This window comes from Nomascus leucogenys, chromosome 22a (assembly GCF_006542625.1).
Source record: "Nomascus leucogenys isolate Asia chromosome 22a, Asia_NLE_v1, whole genome shotgun sequence".
NCBI classification, from domain to species: Eukaryota; Metazoa; Chordata; class Mammalia; order Primates; family Hylobatidae; genus Nomascus; species Nomascus leucogenys.
This window is the reverse complement of record NC_044402.1, coordinates 39,927,700-39,940,385: the sequence shown is the minus strand read 5'-3', so window position 1 is coordinate 39,940,385 and position 12,686 is coordinate 39,927,700. Positions and strand designations below refer to the sequence as shown.

The 12,686-nt window shown below is 53.1% G+C and overlaps 2 protein-coding genes across 3 annotated transcripts; both read left to right on the top strand.

Moving 5' to 3' along the window:
* The first annotated feature begins 4,454 nt into the window (after positions 1 to 4,454).
* Positions 4,455 to 8,072, top strand: IL25 (interleukin 25). The gene is made up of 3 exons (XM_030802452.1): positions 4,455 to 4,619; positions 4,820 to 5,040; positions 7,290 to 8,072. Exons 1-3 carry the CDS (start codon positions 4,611 to 4,613, stop codon positions 7,543 to 7,545), a joined length of 486 nt encoding a protein of 161 aa, XP_030658312.1. The 5' UTR covers positions 4,455 to 4,610; the 3' UTR covers positions 7,546 to 8,072.
* Positions 8,073 to 8,389: 317 nt separating this feature from the next.
* Positions 8,390 to 11,441, top strand: CMTM5 (CKLF like MARVEL transmembrane domain containing 5). 2 transcript variants are annotated; one of them, XM_030802451.1, is made up of 6 exons: positions 8,390 to 8,476; positions 8,860 to 9,046; positions 10,017 to 10,169; positions 10,701 to 10,793; positions 10,969 to 11,053; positions 11,143 to 11,441. In XM_030802451.1, the coding sequence occupies exons 2-6, from the start codon at positions 8,921 to 8,923 to the stop codon at positions 11,154 to 11,156; spliced, it is 471 nt and encodes a 156-aa protein (XP_030658311.1). In that variant the 5' UTR covers positions 8,390 to 8,476; positions 8,860 to 8,920; the 3' UTR covers positions 11,157 to 11,441. The 2 variants fall into 2 exon arrangements, with proteins under 2 accessions (XP_030658311.1, XP_003260700.1); XM_003260652.2 differs by lacking the exon at positions 8,390 to 8,476 and having other exon boundaries at positions 8,477 to 9,046.
* Positions 11,442 to 12,686: the final 1,245 nt, after the last annotated feature.

The window sequence follows — 12,686 nt, the reverse complement described above, 5'->3', positions numbered from 1 at the left end:
GAAGGAACCCCTCCATCTGGCTTCCTGGGTCCCAGTCTTTTCTCCCATTCTTTCCCCTTCCCTGCAGGTCCAATGAGCTGGTTTTTTCCTCACCTGACCCCAAGACTTCCTGGACCTCTCCTTGTTTCTCCTGCTACCCAAAACTTCTCGAGTGCTCACCAATTCTTCAGTTCTCCTCTCTTTGGACCCATAGCACCCAGATTGCCTGGGTTCTAATCCTGGTTCCAACACTGGCTAGTTACCTTGGCCAAGTCCTGTGACTTCCTGGAGCCTCTGGTTCCTTGTCTGTAGAGCGGGAATGTTAATTGAACTTTTAGCATTTACTTCTTATGAGGATTAAGGGAATCCCAAGAACAGTATCTGGCCCATGAGGTGCAAATTTTGGACAAAGGCAACTACTATTATTGTTATTTGGTGATGGCCCTGTGGTGGCACTAGAATGTCAAGGACATGGTACCTGCCCTTAAGAAACATATCATGTAGCCCATGCTTGAATCCAGTCAATACCTTCCCGCTGACTCTGGAATAAAATCCAAATGCTCCATGGTAGCCTGGAGGACCCTATGTGATCTGCTCCCTGCCCACCTCTTTCACCTCATCTCGTCTCCCTCTCCTCCTTATCTCTTGTTCAACATCTACACTGTCCTTTCTGTTTCTCAAATATGCCATGCTCTTTTCCACCTCTAGGACTCTGCATGTCCTGCCCCCTCTGCCTAAACTACTTCCCCCAGATGCTTTCCGTCATCAGGTCAAATCCTGCATCCTCAGAAAGGCCTTTCCCGGCTTTCCAACTTAAAGTTGCCCCACCTTCCTCTCCCCCACCCCCAGTAACTCCCTATCTCATAATGCTGTTTCATTTTCTTCATAGCACTTATTATTATCAGAAATTATCTTGTTTCCTTGTTTATCATCTGTCTCCTCCTAAAACGTAAGCTTCATGAGGCAGGGACCTTGTCTGGCTTGTCCTCCTCTGCATTTCTAGCAGTTAGAATGGTGCTTGGAACACAGTAGGTGCACAATAAATATTTGGTGAGTGGATAAGTGAACGAAGGCAGCCATGACTATAGGACAAAGCCGAGTAAGCCGAGGGGCCTCCTGGGGAAGGCTACAGCCCTGGGCTAAAGACATGGGTTTGTTGGGTTCTTTGTTCTGCTAACTCTGATTCTCCATGTGTCTCCCAGCGTCTAGACTGGGTTCTCCTTGAAGGCTGTTCCTGAGCCTAGGCATTTTTGTAGCTAAACCATTATCACCTACCAATCAGAAAGTGGGAGCACTGTCCTGGGGGCCTCCATCTGTGCCAGGTGTTCAACCTTTAGTTGCTGGATCATAGGGAGGTATGGCAAGGTGGTGTCCCAAGGCTGAGGGGAGCATCTACCTACCAGCAGGAGCAGAAGTATTTCAACATTTTGATGTTCGGTGCCTTAGCTTCACGTGCAGTGAGTGCCGATGAGCTTCAATAGACCCTGCTGAGTCCTGTGGATTCAGCACTATTTCAGGAGCTGAGGTCTGGAGCAGCTAAGCTGGTTGGCACCTTTGTGACCATCCAGGTTAATGTTCCCCCCAATCCCCGCCCACCCAAACCCACCCACTTCCACAATTGAAGAGGGAGGATCAGAGAGAGGGCTCAAGATCCAGAACTGGTCATTGGCAGGGCCAAGAACTCAAGGCAACAGGTGGAGACTTGCATATCTTCCTGAGAAGGTGCAGGGAAGACATATTCTCACTTTCTGCAAGCCCCAAGAGCCTTTCCAAGCCAAGATTGGGAAGTGTATCCCACCACATCTTCCCTGCCCTTTCCTGGCAGGTGCTTCTCTCTTTCCTCAGGGCCACAGGGACAAGAATCCCAGGAAGCTCTCTTCAGCTGCCAGGTCAGGCCTAGGCAGGTGAAGACATGCTGGGAGGGAAGCTTGATGTCATGTGCCATGCAGACTTGCCTTTGTTCCCGCCTCCAGCCTTCTCCCCATTGCCACCCCCCTATCCTCACACCCCCAAGGGTTCCCTGGAAGCTGAAGTGACTCAGGGATTCCAAAACTAGTCACCTCAGGAGGAAACCCCACTGGAAAATGTTTCTCATGACAGGGAGTCACCCTAAGGAGTCCCACAAAGCTGCTACTGAGATAAGGACAGAGGGTGAGCAAGTGGGGTGGGGTGGGGGCATGTGGCTCTGAGCACAGGTTCTCAGGTCAGTCCTGGCCATCATGGGCCAGGGAAGGCTTTTCCCAACCCTTCCTGGAGGGGTTCTCTCTCTGTCTTAGAGGGACACCCCAAAGGACTCTTCTGAAGGGCAACGTTCCTGGTGACCTAGGCTGGGTCCTCCCTGCAGTGTCAGCAAGTGAAACAGGTAGCTGGGATCACTTCTGGCTCCTTTGAATACCCCCTCCTGGGCAAGGGTCAAGATAGGAGATCTGAGCCAACTCCAGTTCTACTACCTTCTTAGCCCTGAGGTTCTGATTGGTGAGAGTGAGACCCATAGGTATCCAGCTCTTCTGAAACGGCACTGCCCCCTAAGAGCCTGTTCTGGGATTGAGGTTTTCCCAGGAGCACCAGAAGCCACCTTGAGGCCATGTCTGCCAGACAAAAGGCTAGGAAAGGGAGCTAGTGCAGTGAATCTGAACAGCAAGGCTGGATGCATAAGCGGGCAGACACACCCTGTGGCCCTCAGCAGGTGCAGTTGAAACTTGTCCCAACCCAAGCCCAGGTGAGTAGGAAAGCATTCACTGTGGGGCTCCCCTTCTGTTCACAGCCAACTAGGGGTAGGCACAGTGTGGCACTTCCATGCCAGGAGGTTAGATGTGGAATTGGTCAGAGCTGGAATGGGAAACCAGCTCAGCTTCTTTCTTTGTGATCTTGGGTAAGTTACTAAATTTCCTTGGGCCTCAGTTTCCTCATCTGTAATATGGGGATAATAGTTTCCATGTCATGGTTTCATTGTCAGGATAAAATGAGATGATGCATGCCCAGGGCTTAGCACCATGCCTGGCACATGTAAGTGGACAGGAGCTGAGGCCAGCAGGATATGGAAGGGAGAGGACGTCTGCGAGTACTGGGGGCAGAGGGTGAGGCAGTGAGAGTGGGGCCGTGATACTGGCCTCATCACTGTTCCTGAGTGCCCCTGCTCTCCCAGCCACCACCTGCTTCTTCTAAGTGCCCCCCATCCCACAGTTCCAGGTGCCCCAAGATTCACCAGAGCAGAGCATGTTCTCCCAATTTTCCAGGTCGCCCTCTGACCTCATCACTTCTCTCTTTTGGGGCTGCTTTGCCCTAATGCATTGGAAAGATTCCTCTCACTTTGCAGTTTAAGTTATTCCTGGTTCCCTTTGTTTATTTCCTGAGTCCTTGGTTACTAGAGGAGTATTTTCTAAGGGAAAGCACATGCAAATCAGGCTGCATCATTCTAGGGGCAATGTCTGTGTATGGGTATGTTGGGTGGGTGTGGGGGATGAGGCAGGCCAATAGGCAAGCATGAAGAGAAGGACCTGGGGGGAAGGACACACTGGCCCACTCTCAGCACAGTGTCTCCCAAGCAGGCTGGACCCGGTTGACCTGTGTCTTTGGGGTCAAGCCCAACTCTAAGCCTTTCTGGGGCACACATACTCCCTCCTGGCTGACAGTGGCCCATGTTTCTGGGCCTGCTGAGGCTGAGTGGGCTCACTTCATGGCCTGAAAGCAGTAGCTGACCCTGTCATGGGCTTGGTCCCCAAGGCTCTGTGAATGAGAGCAGGTTGGTCCCTGGAACTGAGACCTCCTTCCTGTTGGGTCTTAGGTGAGGCTGTTTCAGTTTCCCTCCTCTTCCTTGCTTCACCTTCTCATTTGTGCAATGGGAACACTCACCCACAGCTTCTTCCATCAGACCTTGCCCATCCAGCCAACACACAGGAAGTCAGGGCCTTCCAGCAGTCCCGTGAAGGTAGGCTTGTATCCCTGGTGGGGGGCAGTGACTGGTGAGGGCAAGGGGGAGTTAGGGAGTGGGTCATGGACAATGGGGGAGAAGTCATAGATGATGGGGGGTCAAAGAATTTTGGGGTCATCGAAAATGTGGAAGAGGTCAGAGAACAAAGGGAATGGGAGTCAAAGGATATCTAGGGGAAAGGAAATAATCACGAAGATGGATGATCAGGGGGACACCTGGGAAGAGGGGAATGATGAAACCAGACCCTGGATGGGGGCAGCAGGGATCATGGAAACGAGGCCTCTTGAAGGGAGGCCACAAGACATTTCCTAATTTTGGCTACCAAACCAATCAGGGAAATCCCGCTAACGCCAGTTCACAAGAACACAGAATAGCAGACTGCTATTGCTTTGATCCCACGGCCAGAAAAGTTCAAAGAGCAAAGTTTACCCAATCAGCTACCAGGCATATAATGATGGTCATGACAACTTCCATGAGTATCGCATTTTAAGCAGCCTTTGGAAATACTTTCAGAGTTTTTTTTGTTTTGTTTTTTAATCTCAAGTCACTCCCTAAAAAGATAGTGGAAATAAATTTGAATAAACAAAACAGGCTTCCTGAAAATAAAATCAGGACTCCTAACCTGCTCCAGTCAGCTTGCTTGCTTCCACGAGGCCTGTCAGTCAGTGCTCCACTTGTGACTGAGTGTGCAGTGCCCAGCATGTACCAGGTCAGTGCAGAGGGCTGCCTGAGGGCTGTGCTGAGAGGGAGAGGAGCAGAGATGCTGCTGAGGGTGGAGGGAGGCCAAGCTGAAAGGTTTGGGGCTGGGGGCCAAGTGGAGTGAGAAACTAGGATCCCAGGGGGAGGGTGCAGATGAGGGGGTGACCCAGATTAGGTGAGAACAGTTCTCTCATTAGCCTTTTCCTACAGGTGGTTGCATTCTTGGCAATGGTCATGGGAACCCACACCTACAGCCACTGGCCCAGCTGCTGCCCCAGCAAAGGCCAGGACCCCTCTGAGGAGTTGCTGAGGTGGAACACTGTGCCTGTGCCTTCCCTAGAGCCTGCTAGCCTCGACCACCACCAAGAATCCTGTAGGGCCAGTGAAGATGGACCCCTCAACAGCAGGGCCATCTCCCCCTGGAGATATGAGTGAGTCTGCTGCCCCTCCCGCATGCCTGCACATGCTCCCCTGTGTGTGCTGGTCAGGGTACGCGTGAGGGACCAGGGCAGTTCCAGCTTACTTTCCCATTTTGATCTCAGAGGGGCTGTAAAGGTTTGGGAGTTAGACAAGGTCTGTATTTGAGTCCTAGCTCTGACTCTCATCGGATGATCTTGAGTCAATTCAAGTTTTCAAAACTCAGGGTTTTTTTTTTCACCTGCAAAATGATATAATGCCCCATAGGCTAATGTGCAGATCAAATGAAATATAATGTATGTAAAAGTCTGTATTTATGTTGGTTCTCTCCTTTTCTTTTAAAAAATCCCTATAATGGCCCATGCTTTTTCTGGGTAAAATATCAGGGAATAATGGCATGATACAGGCATGAAGCATCCCAATACCAAATGATACTGCCCTGGCCATGAATGGGTTAGTTATAAGCATACTAAGGGAGTGAAACCCTTAACTTTTGGGGGAAGCTGGCTGGCTGGAGCTGTGGACTGGACATCTTTGATCATGATCATAGATACTGTATTCTTTCACTCAGTGTGCCACATAAATATTATAGCTCTCTATTTGTGCCATGAAATGAAAAACATTAGGAAGTGCTGAAATATGAACGATGAAGCAAAATATTAAAAACTAGGGTCCTAGGGATTCCAGACATATGATTTCACTTCCTCCTTCTAGTTCTATCTTAGCATTGGCTTTGGGGGTGGATGGAGAAGTTCAGTGGTGGGAAGGGGGTCAGATTTACCTGAGACTGGATCTAGTGTGGACACTACAGGTCATGATGCTTTGGAGTGGTCTCAGAAGCTGGCTGGGTCCTGGGCCACATCAGATGGCATGGGAGCTTCTTAGGGGAGGCTGGGTGCCAGAGGTTAACTCAGCTGTCTTCCAGACCCCTTGCTGGGAGTCTGTGAACCCGAGGACCACTCAGGTGACTTTCCCCAAAGTGTGTTCTGTGCAATGCTCATCCCATGAGCTGCTTCTCAGAAAAAAGTGATGCCAGGTAAACTTGGGAAAGACTGCTCTATCTCCTACCCCTTGGAGATTCATACTGTCATTGTACATTAAAGTCTGCAAGAAGTCTACAGAAAGTAAACCATTAAACTAGTGTTTCCCAAATTCATTTAAGCACCCAACCGGTGCAGGTGATTTATTAGGGAACCCACTTTGGGAAGCGATGTGCTAGCTAAACCCATTTGCCAGGGCTTGTCTGTGTGGGGAATGGTCCTACAAGCTGGGGACTGTCGCCTGCCAGACTAATGGAGTCGCAGACCTGTGGGGCATCTACTTTTCAGTGTTTTTCATCTTTCTTTCTCTCTCTCTCTTTCTTTCTTTCTTGCTTGCTTGCCATGAAATCCTTTCAGAATAAGTAAATAAGTCTTCCCATGCATTCTCAAGTATGCTTATAATATAAACTTGCACAGCATCTGGAAGAATGTGCAGGAAATAGTTGAGGATAGCTTCTTCTGGGGAGTGGGACTGGTAGGGAGAGACTATTAGCTTTCACTCTTTATACTCTTTAATACTTGGATGTCAGAGTGGTTTTTACTTTTGCAATAATGCTATAATAATAATAGAAACACCGCCTAACGTCCGGCCCGGTAGCTCATGCCTGTAATCCCAGCACTTCGGGAGGTCGAGGTGGGTGGATTACCTAAGATCAGGAGTTCAAGACCAGCCTGGCCAACCATGGCCAACATCGTGAAACCCCATCTCTACTAAAAATATGAAAATTAGCTGGGTATGGTGTCAGGCATCAGGAGAATTGCTTGAACTTAGGAGGTGGAGGTTGCAGTTGAGCCAAGATCGTGCCACTGCACTCCAGCCTGGGTACTCTGTCTCAAAAAAACAAAAACAAAACAAACAAACAAACAAATAAAAAACACCTAAAGTATAATCATTACAATAAGAAACCTCATGCTGAGCCAGATAGAAGCAGAGCTAGTCAATGGAGGCTAAGGCAGGAGCCTGCTCACCCTCCCCTGCCTCCCTAAGGGTCCCAGGACCAGTTGGAAAGCACTCTGTCACCTGCTACCCTCATTTACAGTGGGGAAAAATTAATAAAGGAGGGAGGTGACTTGTTCAAAGTTACACAGCAAGTGGGTGCAGAACTGAGACAGGAGGCCAAGGCCCCAGACGGACCATTTCCTTCCTCTGGCACTCCCATGCCACCCCACCCTCTCTGTTTCTGGCCCATCTTTCCAGGGCCTGACAAGTGCCGCCCCCACAGGTTGGACAGAGACTTGAACCGGCTCCCCCAGGACCTGTACCACGCCCGTTGCCTGTGCCCACACTGCGTCAGCCTACAGACAGGCTCCCACATGGACCCCCGGGGCAACTCGGAGCTGCTCTACCACAACCAGACTGTCTTCTACCGGCGGCCATGCCATGGCAAGAAGGGCACCCACAAGGGCTACTGCCTGGAGCGCAGGCTGTACCGTGTTTCTTTGGCTTGTGTGTGTGTGCGGCCCCGTGTGATGGGCTAGCCGGACCTGCTGGAGGCTGGTCCCTTTTTGGGAAACCTGGAGCCAGGTGTACAACCACTTGCCATGAAGGGCCAGGATGCCCAGATGCTTGGCCCCTGTGAAGTGCCGTCTGGAGCAGCAGGATCCCGGGACAGGATAGGGGGCTTTGGGGAAAACCTGCACTTCTGCACATTTTGAAAAGAGCAGCTGCTGCTTACCGCCGCTGGAAGCTGGTGTCCTTTCATTTTCTCTCAGGAAAGGTTTTCAAAGTTCTGCCCATTTCTGGAGGCCACCACTCCTGTCTCTTCCTCTCTTCCCATCCCCTGCTACCCTGGCCCAGCACAGGCACTTTCTAGATATTTCTCCCTTGCCGGAGAAGAAAGAGCCCCTCATTTTATTTGTTTGTTTGTTTACTCATCACTCAGTGAGCATCTACTTTGGGTGCATCCTAGTGTAGTTACTAGTCTTTTGACATGGATGATTCTGAAGAGGAAGCTGTTATCGAATGTATAGAGATTTATCCAAATAAATATCTTTATTTAAAAATGGCCTGATCTGTTTTTGGCATCCATGGTGCCTGAACATCTCGCGGTCTCCCAGCCCGTCCCTTCTCCCTTCCACCACCGGCCCTCACCTCTGTCCACCCTGCCAGCTCTCTCTGCCCTCCAGAGTTTCTGCTGCACCCTCCCGTCCTCTCCCATCTCTGTCTCCCTGGCCCATCCCGAACACCAGGGTGGGGGCTAGGCTGGGCTCCCGGCATGCTGGAGAGACAGAGGCCCATTGAGGCATTGCAGCAGGCACACAGCGCCCCCTTGTCCCCCAACAATCCGCCTTTGTCCTCCAGTCCTGGCTGCTGCAGCTTGGTCCTGGGGGTGCTGCCTGGGCTGGGCTCCAGCTCACACCCTCCCTAAAAGGAAATGGGAGAAAGGACCGGCCAAACAAGAGGGTTAAGGTTAGAGAAGGGGGACACAAATGTCTTCAGGCTTAGGTCCCTGGGGGCTCCCAGTCCTGCCCCTGTTCCTCTACTCACGTCCCAGCTCCTCCCAGTTTCTTTTCGGACCTCCTCCTCTCCCCTTCCTTCTCTATTCCAGGCTGGGTTGGGTTCTAAGCAAGGGGTGGGATTAGCGCCTCCTTCCTCTCTGCCCCGCCCCATGGGTCTCTAGGGGGCTGGTGCAGGCAGCAGCAGAGGCACTCTGGGCTGCTGGATGAGGGCCCATCTGGGAAAGGCCCCCAGCGGCTGCCTTCTCTCCCGGGGCCCTGTGGGCAAGCCTCCTGCTTCACTTTCAGGTTTCTCCAAGTGCCTTCTTTCTCCTGTCTGTTTCCCCATCCTGCCAGATTTCTGTTTCTCTTGCTGGGCTTTTGGCAGTAGGGAGCTGTGTTGGTGGGCCCCACGAAGATGCTCAGTGCTCGAGATCGCCGGGACCAGCCCCCTGAGGAGGGGGTAGTTGCAGAGCTCCAGGGCTTCGCGGTGGACAAGGCCTTCCTCACCTCCCACAAGGGCATCCTGCTGGAAACCGAGCTGGTAACAGCTGCCTCCCAACCTGGTGCCTCCATCTCCCTGACCCCTGGCTCCTGGCCAGCCTTATGCCAGCCCCCAGCTCGCCCTTCAGTAGCCTCCCTCTCCAGGCCCTCTGGACACCTCTCCTGCCCCCAGCTGCCCCTTCTTCATCTCCTACTCTGCCTTCTTGCTGCCTCTTCACCCGGAGGCATTTACAGCAGGTTTCAGTTGCAGCAGAAAGGACTGCAGTTAGACAGGATGACTTTTTGGGACATTGAGGGAGCGTGAGACATGGGGATGGGACAGGGGCAATGACAGCCTCTAACATGGCCACTTCTCAGCGTGTCCAAGAACTCTAACTATCAAAAAGGGCAGACTTCCTGCAACTGCACTTTATCTGTGGTCTGCTGCCCAGAAACATCTCTTCTCAGGAAAGGATCTTCCCCTGGTTACTTAGCAAGACCACAGTGTAGACTTAAGGCCTCTGCATGTATGCCACCCTAGGTCATCAGAGCTAAAGCAGTTCCCAGAATCCACTGGGCAGCATCTGCCTTCTCTCTTGGCATGGAATCAAAGGCTCTGGTCCTTGTCAGAGGGCTTTTAGGCATCTGGGGGTGGGGAAAGCATTATGGGGCAGGGGGCGCCTCTTGGTCCCTGTGGAGTTGGGTCTCTGTGGGCACAACTCCGGGGGCGGCGTTCACACTGTACCTGCGAATTACTGTGGGATAGTGCTCCTGGGAGCCATATGGCTTGGCCAGACTTCTGGGGTTGCTGGGTGAGCAGAGTGGGAGGCCGGAGACTGCCCTTGACGGGCAAATGCCCTGCAACGGTGGCTCCTGACACCAGGGGATAGGGAGATGTGCCAGAGTCCTTCCTTCCCTCCAAGGATAGGTAGTAGATGGCAGCCTAGGGGAGCTTCCAAGGAAGGGAAGGCAAAGCCCTGGCCCCTGCCTGTGTCCCCTTCCTGGCATGTTCCACATGCTCGGTCCTGCAGGCCCTGACCCTCATCATCTTCATCTGCTTCACGGCCTCCGTGTCTGCCTACATGGCCGCGGCGCTACTGGAGTTCTTCATCACACTTGCCTTCCTCTTCCTCCATGCCACCCAGTACTACCAGCGCTTCGACCGGCTTAACTGGCCCTGTCTGGTGAGGAACCCTGACCCCTAGCCCAGTTTGGGGCCCTTCCTTCTCCTCTAAATGCTGCATTTTCCTTTCCTGCCCGAGCTTCTTTCCATTTCCACACCTCAGCTGGGCTTTGTCCCATGCTATGCCCTGCATTCAAAGGTGTGCTTTGATTCACACTGATTTCACAGCTGCAGGGCCACAGGGAATCAGGAGGACCACATCCGCTAGATCTACTTCTCACTCAGCAAAGGTCCAGCCCCAGCCCTGGCCTGGCCTGACCCCCCGCCGGGGCTGGAGCACTCCAGCCGCTGTCCCCTGGGCTCCAGCCCCAGCTCCTGGCTTCTGGTCCTGGTTGCTCTGGTTCATCTGCTTCCACTCCCTGGGTAGCAGTGTGAGCGCGCTGTCTCCTGAACGTGCTTCATATTGTGTGAGGGGTATCCCATGGAGGGGTTCAGAATCCCTCAGGGTCGGGCTGCTGGCTAGCCTGGAAAACCTCAGGGCAACTCCCCCTGCCTTCTGAGGTCCTGTTAACCCTGCACCCCTGGCCCCCAGGACTTCCTGCGCTGTGTCAGTGCCATCATCATCTTCCTGGTGGTCTCCTTTGCAGCTGTGACCTCCCGGGATGGAGCTGCCATTGCTGCTTTTGTGAGTTCAGCCCTGCAGGACTCCTCAGCCCCTCAGGAGCTCAGGCTGGTGCTTGCACACTTTCTGTGTCAGAAGCCACAGCCAGGGCTTGGGGTTCTGGCTTGCACCTCGCCCTATACCTTAACCCAATGGCCCGATAGCCTCTGTTTTGCCATCCCCACTCCCACTCCCACAGGTTTTTGGCATCATCCTGGTTTCCGTCTTTGCCTATGATGCCTTCAAGATCTACCGGACTGAGATGGCACCCGGGGCCAGCCAGGGTGAGTGCTTGTGCTCTGTGGAGAGGAGGGCCCTCCCCACCCTAGCTACCCATCCTGATGTGGGTCCCTACCTGGCTCCATCCTCACAGGGGACCAGCAGTGACTCTGGGGCTACCTGGATCCTAGGCCCAGCCAGCCAGAGAGGACAGTGGAGCCCAGACATGTCTCCTTGGGATTCACTAGCCCCCAGCCCGCCAAACCCCACCCCAGCCCTACAGAGAAGTCTGGCCCGAGACGTCACTGGGGACTTATCCGTGGAGGCTGATGCTCTGGGATCTGGCTCCTCATGAAGCTCTGGCCAGAGGAGGGGAACTTATCAGGGGAGGGAGGGTGGAGGGGAGGAATCTGGGCCCCTAAGTCATTCCCAAATTAAAATATTCAAATTCTACTGGTGAGTCTCTTTCTTCCCCAGAAATTAGGCAGGTCAGGAATGCCAAGGAGTATTCATGGGAATGTTGCCAGAGCAGGTCATGGTCTCTCTCTGGGACTGGGTCTGAGCAGTGAGGATGTGGGGACTAGCCAGAAGAAGCTGAAGACATCCTCCAACACAAAACTTCTACGCTACACCTCTGTGTGCACAGCCACTTTGTGCTGTGCCTGGTGGCTGGGCATCTGGAGTTCTGTGTCTGAGAAGGAACAGCCTTCCTCATGGGAGCATGCATGCACCACCACACCTGTTCCCACTGGTTAGTGGGCTGGAGGCCAGGCGCTCGCCTGGGGTGTGTGCAGAGCTCCCCCTTGTGGTGTGGGGAAGACTTGGCCCACAGGACGCAGGGAGAGGGCAGCCTGAGGTATCAGAGAAGGGAGAGATTTCCCAAAATGCGAATGCTGGGAGAGCCGTTGATTATCAGCTAGTCCAATGCCCTCATTTCACATAAGAGAAAACAGGCCCAGCCAGGGGAGGTGAACTCATTTGTGACAGAGCTAGGGCCAGAACACAGCTCTTCTGACACCTAAGCGAGTGTTCTCGATACTGTACTGAGCCTCCTTGTAGCTCAGAAAAGAATGGCTAACTCTTCCCTCCACTGTGGCTCCACCTTCCCAGCTTGCCAGCTCCTCAGCACACATTTCCTGAGCATTTCCCATGCACACTGTGCTGGGCACCAGGGCCTCAGAGGTGACAGGGGAGCCTGCGCTTGAGCACTCACAGGCTGGGAAAGAGACAAGCTGGTCAAGGGCTCCCCATAGTGAACGCTATGGGAAGGCTCGGGGGAGTTTGGAGCAGACACTGGCACAGCCCAGGAGTCAGCCCTGCTGGGCCGAGACAGACAGATGTGCAGCCAGACGTTCCTGCCCAGCCCGAGGAGCCCAGCGTGGCCTGGCTCAGCAGCTCCATCCCAGCTGACGTGCTATCTCCTGTCGCTGATGTGTGTATGTTCCTGCCCTGAGATACAATCCTTCTTCTGCAGGCCCCAGCTCCCAAGTCCTGCCCGAACCCTGGATCTTGAACTCTGGTCACAGTGCTCTGCTTCCTTGGTGGCAGCCACTCCTCTCTCTTGGTCTTTTTCCTGCCTCCTGCTTCCTGTTCTCCTATCCTTGTGTCCTGGCTCACCATCAGGGCTGGCAGCCTCTCCTGGGCTAGAACCAACAGGATTTTGTGTTTCTCTGGTCACTGCTCACATTTCTCAGGGCT

Bases quoted from the DNA above. Each gene is read 5' to 3' on its own strand.
- IL25 (XM_030802452.1), top strand. The intron at 5,041-7,289 runs GTGAGTCTGCTG...CCGCCCCCACAG, and splicing joins ATCTCCCCCTGGAGATATGA to GTTGGACAGAGACTTGAACC.
- CMTM5 (XM_030802451.1), top strand. From the start codon at position 8,921: ATGCTCAGTGCTCGAGATCGCCGGGACCAGCCCCCTGAGGAGGGGGTA. The intron at 10,170-10,700 runs GTGAGGAACCCT...CCTGGCCCCCAG, and splicing joins GGCTTAACTGGCCCTGTCTG to GACTTCCTGCGCTGTGTCAG. The intron at 10,794-10,968 runs GTGAGTTCAGCC...CCACTCCCACAG, and splicing joins GAGCTGCCATTGCTGCTTTT to GTTTTTGGCATCATCCTGGT.